Consider the following 15055-nt stretch of genomic DNA (forward strand, 5'->3'; position numbering starts at 1 on the left):
ATACTGCTCCATAGAGCTGTGATTATGGGGCGTGTTTTGAACGAACCAGGAAAAAAAATGCCTCTGCACTCAATTGGATAGACCTACAACCAATAAGAGCAACGGAGTGCGTGACGTATGTTAAGCGAGGCATAGTTGTTGTCAACAAAAATCAAAGCGTGCAGTTGCACGCCTTTTTAAAACCTCCTTATTGTCCCGTGCATATTTTACTGTCTGAAAACAGTGTTACACCACACCAAACAGACAGTTGTTGAGCACTTGGACCAAGAGGAAACTGCAGCTCAAGCTGAAGCCCACCTCCCCGCCCACAAGCTCCTGATTGGCCCACCGTCTTTTCTTGTGGCATTGGCAGTCACGTTGTCTCTCCAGGGAAGTTCACTTTACAAACATCTGATGCGCCACTGAATCAGGTCTGTGATTGGATGGTCAAACACGCTGAAGTTAGTTATATTTCTTTCTACTCTGTATCACTGAACAATACTGCAGAGGACAAACATTGAATGTTTTCCCCTTCACAAATTGATGATTTTGTTGATGGGGTTGCTAGCTCCCTGCATACTGTCTTAGACAACGTAGACCCTTAGAAAAAGAAAAACTTTGAACACCCTGCTATTTTGCAAGTTCTCCCACTTATAAATCATGGAGGTGTCTGAAATTGTCATTGTAGGAGCATTTCGACTGTGAGAGACATAATCTAAAAAAAAAATCTAGAAATCACGACACGAAATCACGATTTTCTAACAATTTATTTGTATGATACAACCACCCTTGTGGCCAAATCTACAAGGTGATTTGTTGTTCCTATGTAGACTGAAGTCAAACCCTCTGGAATAAGCAATTAAGTAGCCTTAAGCAAATTTATATTTAACAGGCTATGAGTCATCGGGTGGTTTGAATTGTTGGATTTCATCTTCATTCCCTGCTTTTACTCGTTATCTTGATCTTCATTACTATTGTGCTCCATGTTCTATCACTGCGGGGAACAAGAGAGGGGAAAAAAATAACTTTTTAATTCTATGTACTATGTATGTCCAGGAGAATCTGTAAATAGTTTGGTGTTTACAGTTACCTCTTTTTGCTACCCATTTATTTTACATAACATGGTTTCCTATATCTGATATTTAAACCTATTTAATTTTTTCTGACTTATGAAAATCGGCACAGTAAGTTTTAGATGTTCAGATTTCATTGAATAATTGAATTAAGTAGGTTAATAATTAATTTACAAATTTGTTTATTTTTTGATAAAGTGGATAAACTGTTAGCTGTTAATAGGATATGTTGTTTTAATGCAGAAATAAAGTTCTAAATATTTTTGCTCAATTTGAATAAAATGGAAAATTCCTGTCAAATCACACATTAAAACCAAATCATATATTAAAATTGGAAAACAATCGCTTTCCAATTTTCTGTTTAAAACATCTGTGTTGGATTATGAGAGGGTTAATGTTTTTAGACCTAACATGTTTCTTCCTGCTCGTTTACCATCTGTGGCTCTGAAGGGGATACAGTTTAATCACTTTAACAAATGGAAAATGATTGCCTTTATGGCAGTGGGGAAGAAAACTGAAGGTACACCTGACAACTTACATCCCTAAGGTGTAGACTGAGGTTGTTGAAGGCTAAAGAGGGTGTTATTCTCCACTGTCAGTTGTGACACATTGACAGAGGAGGAACAGAGCGATTGAGAAGGACCATCGGACATAGAATGACAAAGGAAGAGAGGGGTGGTTGCTAAAAATAAACCCAACAATGAGAGCATGACAACTTGGAAACACAAGGTGAAACGGAAAACAGTGCCTATCGATGCAGGCTTCAATATGATATTACTATATTTCCTTGTAGTTTATACTGGATTAATATAAGAAGGGTTAAACAGTATCTTTACTAGCACTTCACATGTTGGGAGAAGTAAAGAACAGAAATTAGGAATTTAACACTAAAACATTTTCTCACATTTTTAACATTATAAATAAATAGAGACACAAATATGTTGTTAACATCTGAAGTAATACCTGCACATTATATAAAACTAATCAACCAATAAAGCTGTTCTTATTTAAGTAAAAAAATATTGCGTATGCAAAGGAAAAAATGCAAAAAAGAATTCAAGACACCTACCTTTGTCATTACTAAAAAATGTTATGGACCCAGACCCAACATTGGACCCTGAATTTCAGGTACACACACTGATGTGAATTACATTAGCGTTTATTGGCAGACTTCAAATCTGCGACTCAGCAGCTAGAACGAAAAAGGCCAGAATCTCTTTAGAGGGGAAAACTCAGGTTTGTGATCACATTAATCTCACAGAGGATGATTACGAGCGTGTGTGTGTCACTAACCTGGCTTTAAAGTTTAATTTGAGCCCAGAGGAAGGAGTGGAACCCAGCCGGATGATTTCCCTCAGCATGCGTCGGATGCCACGTAGAAAGTTCCAGGAGCAGAAGCTAAGAAGGCTGCTGAACTGGCTGACGAGCAGAAGCAAGAAGACGAGGTTAAGCAGGAGTTTCCAGAAGGTGAAGTCAAAGCCGATGTAGATGAGGTAAACAGGAGTCCAGGCCAGAATATCAGAGATTCCGAAGGTACCGCTCGGAAATCCAACTGGACAGATCCAGGGTTGAAAGCAGGCAGAATCCAGCAGGAGTCCGAAGAAAGGTCAGGCAAACAGATCAAAATAAGGACAGGCTGGCTCAGAGGTCCAAAGGCAGAAGCTAGTCGGTATCAGGCAATCAGAGCACTCAGGCTATGCTAGATAACTCTTGCCAATGTCTTAAATGTTGTATAAAATGGGGTTTTAAAAAAGTAAAAAAAAAATATACATATATCAGTCTTATGTCAACATTTTATCACCATGTTTACATTTTATCACTTCTGCTCTTTAAAAATGGAAATGTCTTGAGAGCTGTACTGAACAAAATTTCTTTTTGTAGATATATATATCTAATTTCCACAATAACATTTTTAAGCTCCTGGATGAACTATGGAATGACTTGAACCAGTTAAAAATGTAAACAATACCTCTTACGGAACAATATATTTTCTTGCTTGTGGACGCATTATTCCACTGCTTCCAAAAGGAACTCACTTTTGTGTCTCTAAGTGATCTAGACTGTATAGACTTGAACTTTAAATATTTAAAATTAAGGGGTGTTTAATTGCATATTGGAGGTGATCTACAAAGTGTCTTGAGCTAATGTTAGGATGTGAAAACTTTTTTGGTTCTACCATATTAAAATAAGACGATATTGGAAGTTTGTCCATGAAAGGAAGATGAGGTTCTAAGCCATTTCATTGGAGCTGATAATAAGAATTATATTCAATATAATTACTTTAGCTTTATCATATATAGCGCACCTCACTTACATAATATATCTCAAATAACTTAAAACAAACATGAAAAATAAAATATCACATGAATAAAATAGAAAGTTGCCTAATTTGACCCTCTGAACCCAAGTTCATTTAAAGGCTCTGTGATATGTTCTCTGGTAGCTGTTAGTATTATATCTGTTATACACATGCCACAATATTTAGGCACAGCTGTGTTTTTAGTTTTGCTGTAATTGTATAAAGACTCTTTGCCATCCTGTTGCAATACTTCGGGTGGCCCGTGAAGATTGTTGCAGTCTTTTGTTGTGCATGGGTTCTAACAATCAAGAATGGCTACTTGATTTGCAGAGATGGGAAGTAATGAAGTACAAATACTTCGTTACTGTACTCAAGTAGATTTTTCTGATATTTTTACTTTACTTTACTACTTATTTTTATGGCGACTTTTTACTTCTACTCCTTACATTTTTACACAAATATCTATACTTTCTACTCCTTACGTTTTAAAAAATTGGCTCGTTACTTTAGTGTTGAATCATTTCAATGGAGTTACCGTTATTATTTTTTTACGTCATCAATACCAAATTCAATCTAATTGGATGGGAATCTACGTTGCATTTGACGCACCACTACAAGATGAATCGACAGATTCGGCGGTATTCATTCGCGGCAAATCATTGCAGCTTGGTGGCGGTGGCGTTAGCATAGTAGTATGGACGACGAGATGATTGAAAATGAACACAACGGAGATCTAGTCCTATTGGCAGACATCCATTTAAAATGTAGGCAACGGCATGAAAAAAGTGGTTTCTACTTTTACTTTTATACTTTAAGTAAATTTACAAGCCTGTACTTTGTTACTTTTACTTGAGTAAAGAAGTTTAATCAGTACTTCCACTTTTACCAGAGTATTTTTTAACACAAGTATCTGTACTTTTACTCAAGTACGGAAAGTGAGTACTTTTGCCATCTCTGTTGATTTGTATCTGACTTGGAATGTGTTTAGTAGGATGGACCTCCATATTTCTTAAATATGTCAATGGTCCAACTACAGATTTCTCTGGTGCGAACAAACAGAATCGACAGATTCCCTGTATAGGTGTCAAAACGTCTTAAAAAAACGGAACAAAAGTCTGGTTGCTTTCCAATTCAAGCCTGTTTTGTGGTTACCGTGACCCGAATGACTGAGAATTTACACAGGCAGAGTTCACAGCTAATACAAAAAGCGTTTTGAAAATAATGTAAATGAAACTAGGAAACTCAAAAACTAAACTAACAAAATAAAAATGAACAAGATAATAAAAAAAGAAAGTGCTACAATCAAGATAGAGAGCAGCAAAGTGGAAACACCCTGAAGGCCCAAAACTGGCTGTAAATACATAAATTATGTTAACATAAAATTCATGCAAACGAAAATTTTGCAAGCAGTAAAATAACTGCAACTTAGGAAAAGCTGCAAACTAGCTCCACATAGTGGAAGTGCTGCAAACTGCTAAGATGAAATTATCAAGTATATTAACCAGACAATAAGTAAAGACATAAATAGCCTGCTAAGAGAGACTGTTTAAAAAAAAAAAAACATTAAAAGAAATGCCTTTTCTTTCTTCCCTCCAGATGGCATTGATTTTTAGTAATATCTGGTCCAATAAGAGTCAATGATCGTCCCCCTCTGGTGGTCTGAAGACCTTCCAATATGAATTATGTGCTCTGTTCGAAAACCTGGGATGCGTCATAGCGCGGTGCCGAGGTCTGGTCGGATTCCAAGAGTCCTCGTTATGTGGCGTCCTTTTTACCCGATTTGAAGGATGGGTCCGATGTGTCCTCAGTATCCTTGGTTTACCCAGGATTCATTGCGAGACCAAGCAAGCCGGCTGCTCCGTGATCAGAGGAAATGTTACTTGGCACCGAACAGTGGTGAAAATTGGAAGTTCAGTTTAATATAATCCAGTCTGTGAATAGTTTCGTCTGAAATTAATGAAAATAGTTGTGTTAATGGTTATTGAGTCAGATATGTGGCGGTTATGTTTGGTTTATCTAAAGGTTTTTATCTGTTACTGTGTAAATGGGTTTGGCTGGAATTTAAAGACAAATTCTAATATATATCTGCAGAGTGGGAACTATAAATCTGATAGGAGTAAAATTTTTCTATAGCTGTTTTGCACAATATGATTAACTAAGTATTTTTTGTTGTTGAATGTTAGAGATTTTGCAGATATATTTTTATACATACATTGTTTAGATTTACTTACCGGTATATATTTCTACCCCTTTTATAGAATAGAAAATCCCTTTATTGTCCCACAATGGGCAAATATACAGCAGCAGAAAGATTATTGAAATGATCACACAAATGTGGACCTTAGAAAAATGTATAAGAATAACATAATAGGGAAGAGTTAAAATATAAACAATACAATTCTGTAAAGTGTTTTAACAATATAAAACTGGGGAATAAATAACCAATATGCAGCTATGGACATTTTTACAGTGATGGATATCTGAAAATAGCAGCAGCATCAGAGATGTGCAGAATGACAGCAGCAGGTTATTTAACTGACTAAGGTTTCTATCATTACATTTGATTTGATTTGTTCCTGCTCCTGGTGGTTGGCACCTTTATTACACTCTGGATGAGTGTAGTCTTTGTTCACTTTATAATAAAAAATAAATAAACAAAAAGTTTTGAAAACTTGGGTATTCATTCTTTTCCTGCTTTGTGTGTCACGGTTGCTAAGCAACTTTCACGGTTGCTATGCAACAGAGCATACGGTGGTAAAACCCGCTAAAGGGAAGACCTGTTCAATTCACAGCCAAAACACTTCCGGTCTCCTTATTTTCAAGGACTTCGAAGGATCCAGTCTAGGTAGACCGCGTCCTTGGAGGATGCAGCCCAGGATTCAGAACAGAGCCATGGTTTGCATGCAACTTTCTTCCTCTGCATGTGTTTTTATGTGTTTTAATGTTTGGATCATTTATATAATTTCAGTGGGGTTTGTGTTTGCAGGGCATTGCTGCTCTACTGCTCTGTAACTTATGAAATTGCAGATTTTCTTCTTTGCAGCATTTTCTTTTTGCATGTGTTTTTGAGTTGGTGCGTTTATCTGGTTCTTGTCCTTTCTAGTCTAATTTTGTCTTTGCAGTATTTGTATTTGCACGGCATTTACAGCCCTCAGCAACCACAATGATCACTATTATCCCAGACACAGTTAATAGTAACATGACTAATTGGTTAAAACACCAGCAGGGTAATAAAGGTGGAATCCTGTATAGGTCACTCAGTAGTATTGGAGGACAGAAAAAGACCTTATAAGTTTGTTTTAAAAAAAGTTTTTTTCATTGCAAAAGATTTGCAAAAATTGAATTTTCAAAATAGTCACTAATATGGTATGAAAAATCCAGAGAATGCTTTGGTATGAAATTCCTGAAAAGCACTCACACAAAAACCAAATACATTTTTTGTTACAACATAACCTTCGTAAAATTAATGCTGTTAAAGGAAATGGCTATGTTTTTCTTTTTAACTTAGCTTATTCACTTTTTAAATCAACATTTTAAAAGAGCTTTTTCTATTATTTACAAGGCTTATTCAGTTTTTAACTTAATTCTTTATTTTTTACTTAAACTACAGTAGGTATTATATCAAACAGAGTAAGTTACATCTGATTACTGGTGGTATTCTGCGATATACTTACACTCGGCTTTTAGAAAGAGGTGAACCTTGCAGACCCTGCAGGCCACATTTGACCTCAGAATTTTGCCTTGTTGGCTGCAAAGTGGTGTTTATATCTAATTTACCAAAATGGTAACTTGGCTGATAAAGGGTTAAGGATTGCATCTGCATTGTTTTAACATATTGGAAAGTAAGTGGAACATTTGTAACAAACCTGTTCCTTAACAGAAGATACAGGTCTCAACCTATCGTCCTCTTGATAAAGTGTTGCACTGCACTGGAGACACATCTGGGGTGTATCAAGTGATGCAGACGTGTGTAAAGGCCCCTATGTGGCTCAGGCCATGATGAATGCCCTTGGGGGTTCCTGGGTTGCGCCGGTGCATGTTTTGTTTTTCACTTAACCGCACTGATTAAATCTGGAAAGATAGACAGTTACCATGTGTTCCTCACCTGTGGAATTAATTATCTCCACAAAGATAGAGGATCACTCGTCTGGCCTCTCCTCATTTCCAAACAAGTACTCTGTGGCACAACCCCTGCAACAGGATTCTAACTAGGTTAGAGTAAACTTATCACATGTTAGAGATCAGCTTATTACTTTTAGCCATTATCAGTTATTTCCCAAACCTGAAATGTGATTGAATTTTCCTTTTTCAGGAGCCTCCAGGAGTTACTCTTCTTCCAGCAGAATGCCGAGCCAGCTTGAGGGTGCCATGGGTGCACTGATAACTGTTTTCTACAACTACTCTGGTAATGACGGAGATAAGCACAAGCTGAATAAAGGCGAGCTGAAGGAGCTGTTGAACAGCGAGCTCACGGACTTCCTCATGGTAAAGTAAATATTCCCTATTTCGATATATTATGTTGTTTTCTAATCTGTTCTGTTATGATTCATATTCTTGCATTAGGTTTGATAGTTTTAAGTAATAAGAAAAGAAAAAAAAAACAATATGCTTTTTGATTTTTTTTCTACCTTTCTTATTTTTATTGTTTTGTTTTATCCAGTGATCTTGATTGCAGTAACTCGCTTGAGGATATTTTGCACTTTTGAGGAGTTATTGTCTTACCTACTCAAACATTAAATGAAGCAATGACGTTTTCAGATAATTTACCATTCTCACCTTGTGAGAGGAAATTGATTTTCAGCGATTGCTATCCTGCAGTCAGAGAGTACCTGCTGCTCTTACATCATAGCACACTGGCAGAATAAAGGACAGGCAGTAGGAGATAAATAGGGTCATTTGAGATAAGTCCAGACTCTGGGGTTGGGTGATAGCAAGGTGGAAAGCTTGCAATTTCAAATGATTGAAGTCAGAAACGGCCGAGGCATGAACGCTCAGACACCTTCAGATGTGTTTCTGCTTGCTGCTTATCCCCCTCCCATCCACATGGATGGGAAGCCTCAGGTGCTCATAAATCAGTATCATCATCCTCATCATCACAAGCCGCCTCATATCAAATCCAAATATAGGCATCTTTGTGATGTCATCACAGACATGTGAGCCAAAATCACCCCTGAGACATGATGCAACCCGGACAAAAGGTCCACGGTCAGTTTATGCCAAAATAGACGTTTGTTAAACTTAGTAGATCACCTTATATAAAGTACATGACATTTACTACTTAAAATGCTTTTAAGGCATTTAATTTCATTTAATTTTCCACCCTTCTTCAAGCAATGACTTCTCTTCCTGTTGAGATCATCAACACCAGCATTCTCAACTTTGGGGTCCCAACCCTTATATGGGTCGCAAGATGATTTCTGGGGTTTGCCAAATTATTTTGGAAAAAAGTAAATAAAAAAAAAACAATTTAGCTTCTGAGCGGAAATTATAAGAGTGGTGAGTGGTTAGTCTCAAACAGGCATTTTATTACTGAATACCAATTACTGTCGACTGTAACTAGGCTTCAGCAAAATAACGGCAACAAACCTGACTAGTAAGGTAACAGCATTTGAGAGAAAACTGGATGGCGGAAATGTTGAAATGTTTCCAGTGCTGGAGATCTTTTCAGAGATTTATGACATAACCATTCAAACTATGAAGGAATTATTGCCTCTCACATCAGGGGCCTGCTTTAAAGTTTCAATAAGTGTTCCCTAAATTATTACAGGCCGAAAAAATACAACTGGTATAAGTCAAACTTTCACCACCTTCACCGCACATCACCTGTCATCAGAGCTGCAGGACGCCCTGCTGATCTCCCCTCTGATCATACCTTACAGATTGCTAGTTCTCTGCATGTATGCTGGAAGAGTTCTGGTTGTCAGTAGCAACAGAGTATGCAGCACTGTCAAAAGCTGCAACAAATGTGCTGTTTCCATTTGCATCCACATACCGTACCTGTGGATCATCCTGTCAGTAAACAAATCAGAAAACTTTAAATAAACGATCTCTGGTAAAAGTCCAGCCCGTACATCAGGCCCCTGATGGCTATGGGGCCCTAAACAGCAGCTTACTGCACCTATGGCTAAATGAAACTGCAGAACTTAATTTCAAGTAAAAAAAAAAAAACAATTCACTTGACTTTGTTTTCCAAGTATGAAGAGGTTTTGCTTCCCATCCTGGAAGCTTAATTGAGAAAGCTTCCTGGATGGGAAGCAAAACATCTTCCAACTTGGTAAACAAAGTCTATTGAATTGTTGTTTTTTTATAACTATTTTTTAATGACTATGACCTGAATGACTAAGAATCTTCACCAGCACTTTAAATCTTTATTTTCAGCACAGACTAATGTTGTTCATAACCTACTAAAAAGGTTCATATTGTTTCCAGTCTGAGGAAACATGTTGCGACAATTTAAAGTCACCCCAGGCTAACCCCAGGCTCACACCGACTCCGGTCTTACCGTTGCGGTGCGGTGGGTGCGGCGCCGCAGTGATTCCAAGTCATTAAAAAGACGTAAACCTCTCTCACCGGCTGCTGAGCTGTCCGGCTGCGGTTACCGAGACACTCCGGCGCTGCAGAAAATTCCGCAAGAAAGCTATCCTTGCGGCGTGCCGGAGCCCTCCGCAACAAGCTCTCGCAAAAATCCTTTATTTGGGCCGTGTTATCGCGTGAAGTTAGGTGAACTCAAGTGAACTTCTGTTAAATCTCCGGACCTGTTGCCGTAGCCGCACCGCACCGTAGTCAAAAGGGCGGTGTGAGAGGGGGTGTGCGGGAGTTGCGGTCTCCGTCGGCTCGGTAACTGCACCGGAGCCAGTATGAGCAAGGGGTCAACTTTAATCTCTACAGGGGTTCTAAGGGGTCTTAATCCTTGTAAATAATGTATACTTCAAGTAAAAAAAAAATAAAAAAGGCAAAGTTATGTTTGATTACCTAAATGAAATGGCTTGGATCCACCTGTTTGATGCTGTACATTGAACACAACATGCAATATTTGTTCATTATTTTTACATTTCATTATTTTTACACACAACATTTAAATCTGATCTCAGGTTCAGCCTTTATTGCAAACAGGATTTATAAATAGAAATTAATTTCTCTATTGCAGCAACTTGCAAATATTTTTTGGCAGAAACATCATTGATGAAAAACATCTTCACTGTTTATCAAGAAAACCAAACTGAGATAGTTCAAATATTTTTTAAATCTATTCTAACAGAGTAAAATGTAAATGCTAAGAACTACAGATCTGATTTGTTTTTCACATAAAAACAACACCTTAAAGTTAAAATACTCAGTTTAATAAGAGATTTAACTTGCACTTACAATAAATACAAAATAAAAACTTCAAACCTTCCTCCAATGAAAAATCATATAACCCCAAGTTAGATAATAGTTCACAACTTTGACTCAGCTGATGTAATTATTGATAATATTACAAATATTAACAACTTTAAATTCTAGTCAAAATGTTTTATGATGTTTGCTCTTAACATACATTTGACATTCTTTAAAATAATGATGATTATGACAAACGTATATGTTTAATTAAAATACAAATTATTTTAAATCTTATTCTGTACATCCACTAAAATGTATATTGTGGAGTTTCTTGCTTCTATGTATCTTTCACTACTACATCGGCAACATTCCTCCCTGAATATCCACCCAGTGTCTTGTGTTTTTTGACACTCTCTAAAAATAAAGGTATGGCACAATTTGACATTTTCCCAGCTGAAAAGACTACCCTTTAGTGTCTGTTTGGACCTTTTGTGAAATGTTGAAACTGCCTTCCAGGTCAGAAAGCTAAAAAAGGACATGCATGTTGCTGGTGAAGATTCTCATTCATCCAGGTGGAAGGACATGCATGTTGATTGGCCCATTCAGCAGAGGCCTGTTTCACAAAGCAGATTTTCTGAAGTTTTCTTAACCAGAAATCAGGGAAACTCTGAATTTTCCATTTCACAAAGAGAGTTTACTCAGCCTCTGTTTCTGTTACCATAGTAACATCCTCCCCAGAGCTAACCTGCTCAGGAGCAGGTTTTCTTCAATAAACTCAGTGTCCTCTGTCTTCATCCTCCTTAAAGCCAATCGGGTTATTTTATGTCCTGATTTTTTTGTAGTTCTTTGCGAACAATCACATGCATCCAGACCTTATCCATCCTCCCAAACAGCATTACACAGACCCTATTTACCAGATATTTAACAGAACCGGATATTGGTGAAAGCATATTGGTGTATCTGATAACGACATTAGAGAAACAACCGCACAGTAAAATTCACTAAGTATTTACTGCATGATGTAAGACACAAATAAAATGAGGAGGTCCCTCACAAGATGATGCAAAGGTCCTACCCGTTAGAGCAACGTTTTTATACTTCATGTTCACTTGCTGACAGATGCACTTAATGCATATAATACCTTGATACCATTTAAGCGGTAAACTAGCTTTCTCCCTTTTAATGTTATAGTGGTTACAACAGGCAGGCCATTTTGATTGTCATTAGTTTGTCTGAATACGTATTTCTGATAAATGAAAGACACTGTTTTCCTTGTCAAAATGACAATTTCAAACCAAAAGACATTATTCACATCTAAACTAAACACTCTGGATGTCTAGAAATTAATTTCAGATCTCCATATTTCTGTTGTTACGGGTAATAATTTGTACTATTTTGATCACGAAAAAAAAGGATTTCAGATATAAATACATATTCAGTTCAGCTGATAAATATCAAAATGGACACCTAAAATTTGTAAACATTTCTGGATATATGAAACTTGATTCTTAGTTGTGCAATTTTGTTTTTTACTTTCTGTAATTCCGTTTGTGCTGCAAAAAATTTCATTTAGAATTCAGTTCAGACTAAAAATTTGATTTTGATCAGGAAGAAACCTATTTTAGTGATCCACAAATGGAACAACATAGAGGAACACTTTTATTAAATATTAAAACAGCCTGCCATATAGGACTTCATGTAAACTTATGCAATAACTCGAACAGCCATCTTCTCCTACACTATCTCCCTCTCCTTTGCAGCTGTAATAATATTTCTCTGTCTTTTAATTGTGACTCATGTAATCAGTGCTCTCCTGATAATGGCTTTTCATACTTGTCACATTAATACTAAACTCTGAGTGTACCTACTCAGAGTTGATTAAACTAACTCACAGCACCCTTTGGGAAACTGAAAACTCAGAGTTTCCAACTTTAGGCCAGATCAATTCAGACTTGAGGATTTGAGTCTAAGTTTGTTAAACCTGCCATCAGAAACGTCCCTCAGGACTTTCACTCGGCTCCCTAGTGGACAGAGATTAGTATTAATTTACTACTAGTAATCAAAGCGCAACGGCAAGTTAGGACAGCAGGGCCCCTCAGAATAAAAACAGGAGATGTTAAAGTTACTGTCACCATCAGTATGGCAACATCAACAGCTCTACTGCCAGACTAGGAATGCCCTGTTTTCATAAACTAAATACAAGTACCAACATTTGAGTACATAACAATAGTTATGTACTCAAATGACAGTTGGCAAGTTTGGGCTTCATTACATTTCACAGACAAAGATAAAAAAAAAAAAAAAAAACATGTATTATCAACAACAGATAAGGACAGGTCATCATTGCTAAGGTACTGAGTGAGCACCTTGAGCAGCAAGATTGTCTTTGAACTCTACTTTATGTTCTTTTAGATGTTATAACAAACTGAAACATTTAACGTGCTTTATTCCTACACTTGACAATTTATCTAAGCACAATCCCCTTTACTTTGGAAACGTCTCCACCTGACTGGCATAACCTCTTCACTGTGTTCTTCAGTTAAGGAATAATATCACACTTAATCTAAGGTGTTTCACATCTTATTTGATCCATCTTGCCAAAGTTTATATTGTGTTACTTTTTTCTGTGTTAGAGTATGTGTCCAAAGACTGATACTATCTATTATGGGGAAAATACCTTCATGAATATTGCATGGTATTGGACTGTCAGCAAGGCTGGTGTCTGTATCACAGGAAAAAAACATCTAGAAATAAGTAAACATTTCTTAAATTAAGTGTATTTACCCTTAATTTGAGTAGGTAAATGATATAGTTTGCCAATGAAATTAGTATTTTTACTCTTTAAAAAAAGATAATTAGATAATATGCACTTGAAATAAGACGATGCAATTGTGTAAATTGTCTTGTTCCATTGGCAAGATGTCTATTTTACTTCCTCAACCCAAGAACAAATACACTTATGTTAAGAAAAAAATGACATATCTAGATTTCGATTTTTTCCAGTGTATAGAATACTAAACATCTTACCTCCTCAAGTTGTTAAAAGTTTAACCGCTGTTGAAATTGAACTTTAATCATGCTTCTTTGCATTACAAAATGCTGGAAATAAATATTGTGTGCATCATATTAATAAGCAACCATAGTGCTTAATTTCTGGAGGGAAACTCAATGAAGGTTTTTTTTTTATTGGTGAAGGAGGGATCAGAGGAATCAATATTACTGGCTCTGTGATAATCCTAATAAAAATGTGTTAAATCTAAGCAGATGTTTACCCTTTTTTTAACATTGTTGTTTTTGCCAACAGTCCCAGAAAGATCCCATGCTGGTGGAGAAAATCATGAATGACCTGGACTCGAACAAAGACAACGAGGTGGATTTCAATGAGTTTGTGGTGTTGGTTGCAGCCCTGACCGTAGCCTGCAACGACTTCTTCCAAGAGCAGAACAGGAATGCTAAATAAATGTCTGAATACACTGTTAAACAAATGTAAATCTCAAATCTGTCGTTTAATCACTCAGTTCTTCTTGGTTTCATATATGAATATGACTTCTCTCACACTCTCTGCTTAAGATACAGTACCATAGAGTAGTTGCTGCTAATTAGTTTCGTGACATTTGCTTTTAAAATCACCGTCGTCATCTAAAACCATGTCTGTATATCCTGATTAGAGTTTTTGTCCCAGCAGATGCCCCAATCATTCCTTCTTCTTCAACTTTAAATGTCAAATATATAGATCTGATATTTCCCTGATGGTTCATTAGGCAGAGAACCTTTTTCTCCCCTTACCTCTCAGCTCCCTGGAGAAATGTTCTCCAAACCCCTGTGCTGTGCTAACCTAGAGTCATGGAAAAAAAAAAGTTCACTGTAAACATGTCAAGTGTTGCCTTTAAATGAATGTTCCACCTCTTGTTTAGATGCCTGCTTCTTTCCTGGTGAATCTGTAATCCGTTTCTCTTTTATTTATTTATTTTTTGTTTGTTTGTTTAAATAAAACCATATGCATTTGACTTAACTGCTAGAATTTATTCTTTCCAGCTGCTTGCCATGTATTAAGTTTCATCATAAATCTGGAATGGAAGCTTGTTGCATTGTCTGCTGATAGGACCTCATGGATTGGATTTTATCCGACAAATGAGTGTTTGTAGACTGAAGTGAGTTTATCTAAAAGCATACCAAAATAAAAGACAGGAGCGAGAGTATTGGAGCAGATAAACAAGAGAAGAAATTAAGCTTGAAATATTTTGCATGATTATAAAAAAGCAAATTCATTAAAAATGAATTGCATGATTCTAAAAAAATTGAGACACACATATGTGTTATTTAACAGGCTAACGTGGATTGTTTTAAAGAAAATATATGTGTTAAAACATTGGCTAGCTTGTCT

General features: G+C 36.6%; 1 protein-coding gene across 1 annotated transcript; it reads left to right on the forward strand.

Moving 5' to 3' along the window:
- The first annotated feature begins 7463 nt into the window (after positions 1–7463).
- s100z (S100 calcium binding protein Z) lies at positions 7464–14678 on the forward strand. The gene is made up of 3 exons (XM_038292522.1): positions 7464–7563; positions 7664–7836; positions 13976–14678. Exons 2-3 carry the CDS (start codon positions 7696–7698, stop codon positions 14129–14131), a joined length of 297 nt encoding a protein of 98 aa, XP_038148450.1. The 5' UTR covers positions 7464–7563; positions 7664–7695; the 3' UTR covers positions 14132–14678.
- The last annotated feature ends 377 nt before the right edge of the window (positions 14679–15055 follow it).

Source organism: Cyprinodon tularosa, unplaced genomic scaffold (genome assembly GCF_016077235.1).
Source record: "Cyprinodon tularosa strain WSP-4 unplaced genomic scaffold, ASM1607723v1 ctg313, whole genome shotgun sequence".
NCBI classification, from domain to species: domain Eukaryota; kingdom Metazoa; phylum Chordata; class Actinopteri; order Cyprinodontiformes; family Cyprinodontidae; genus Cyprinodon; species Cyprinodon tularosa.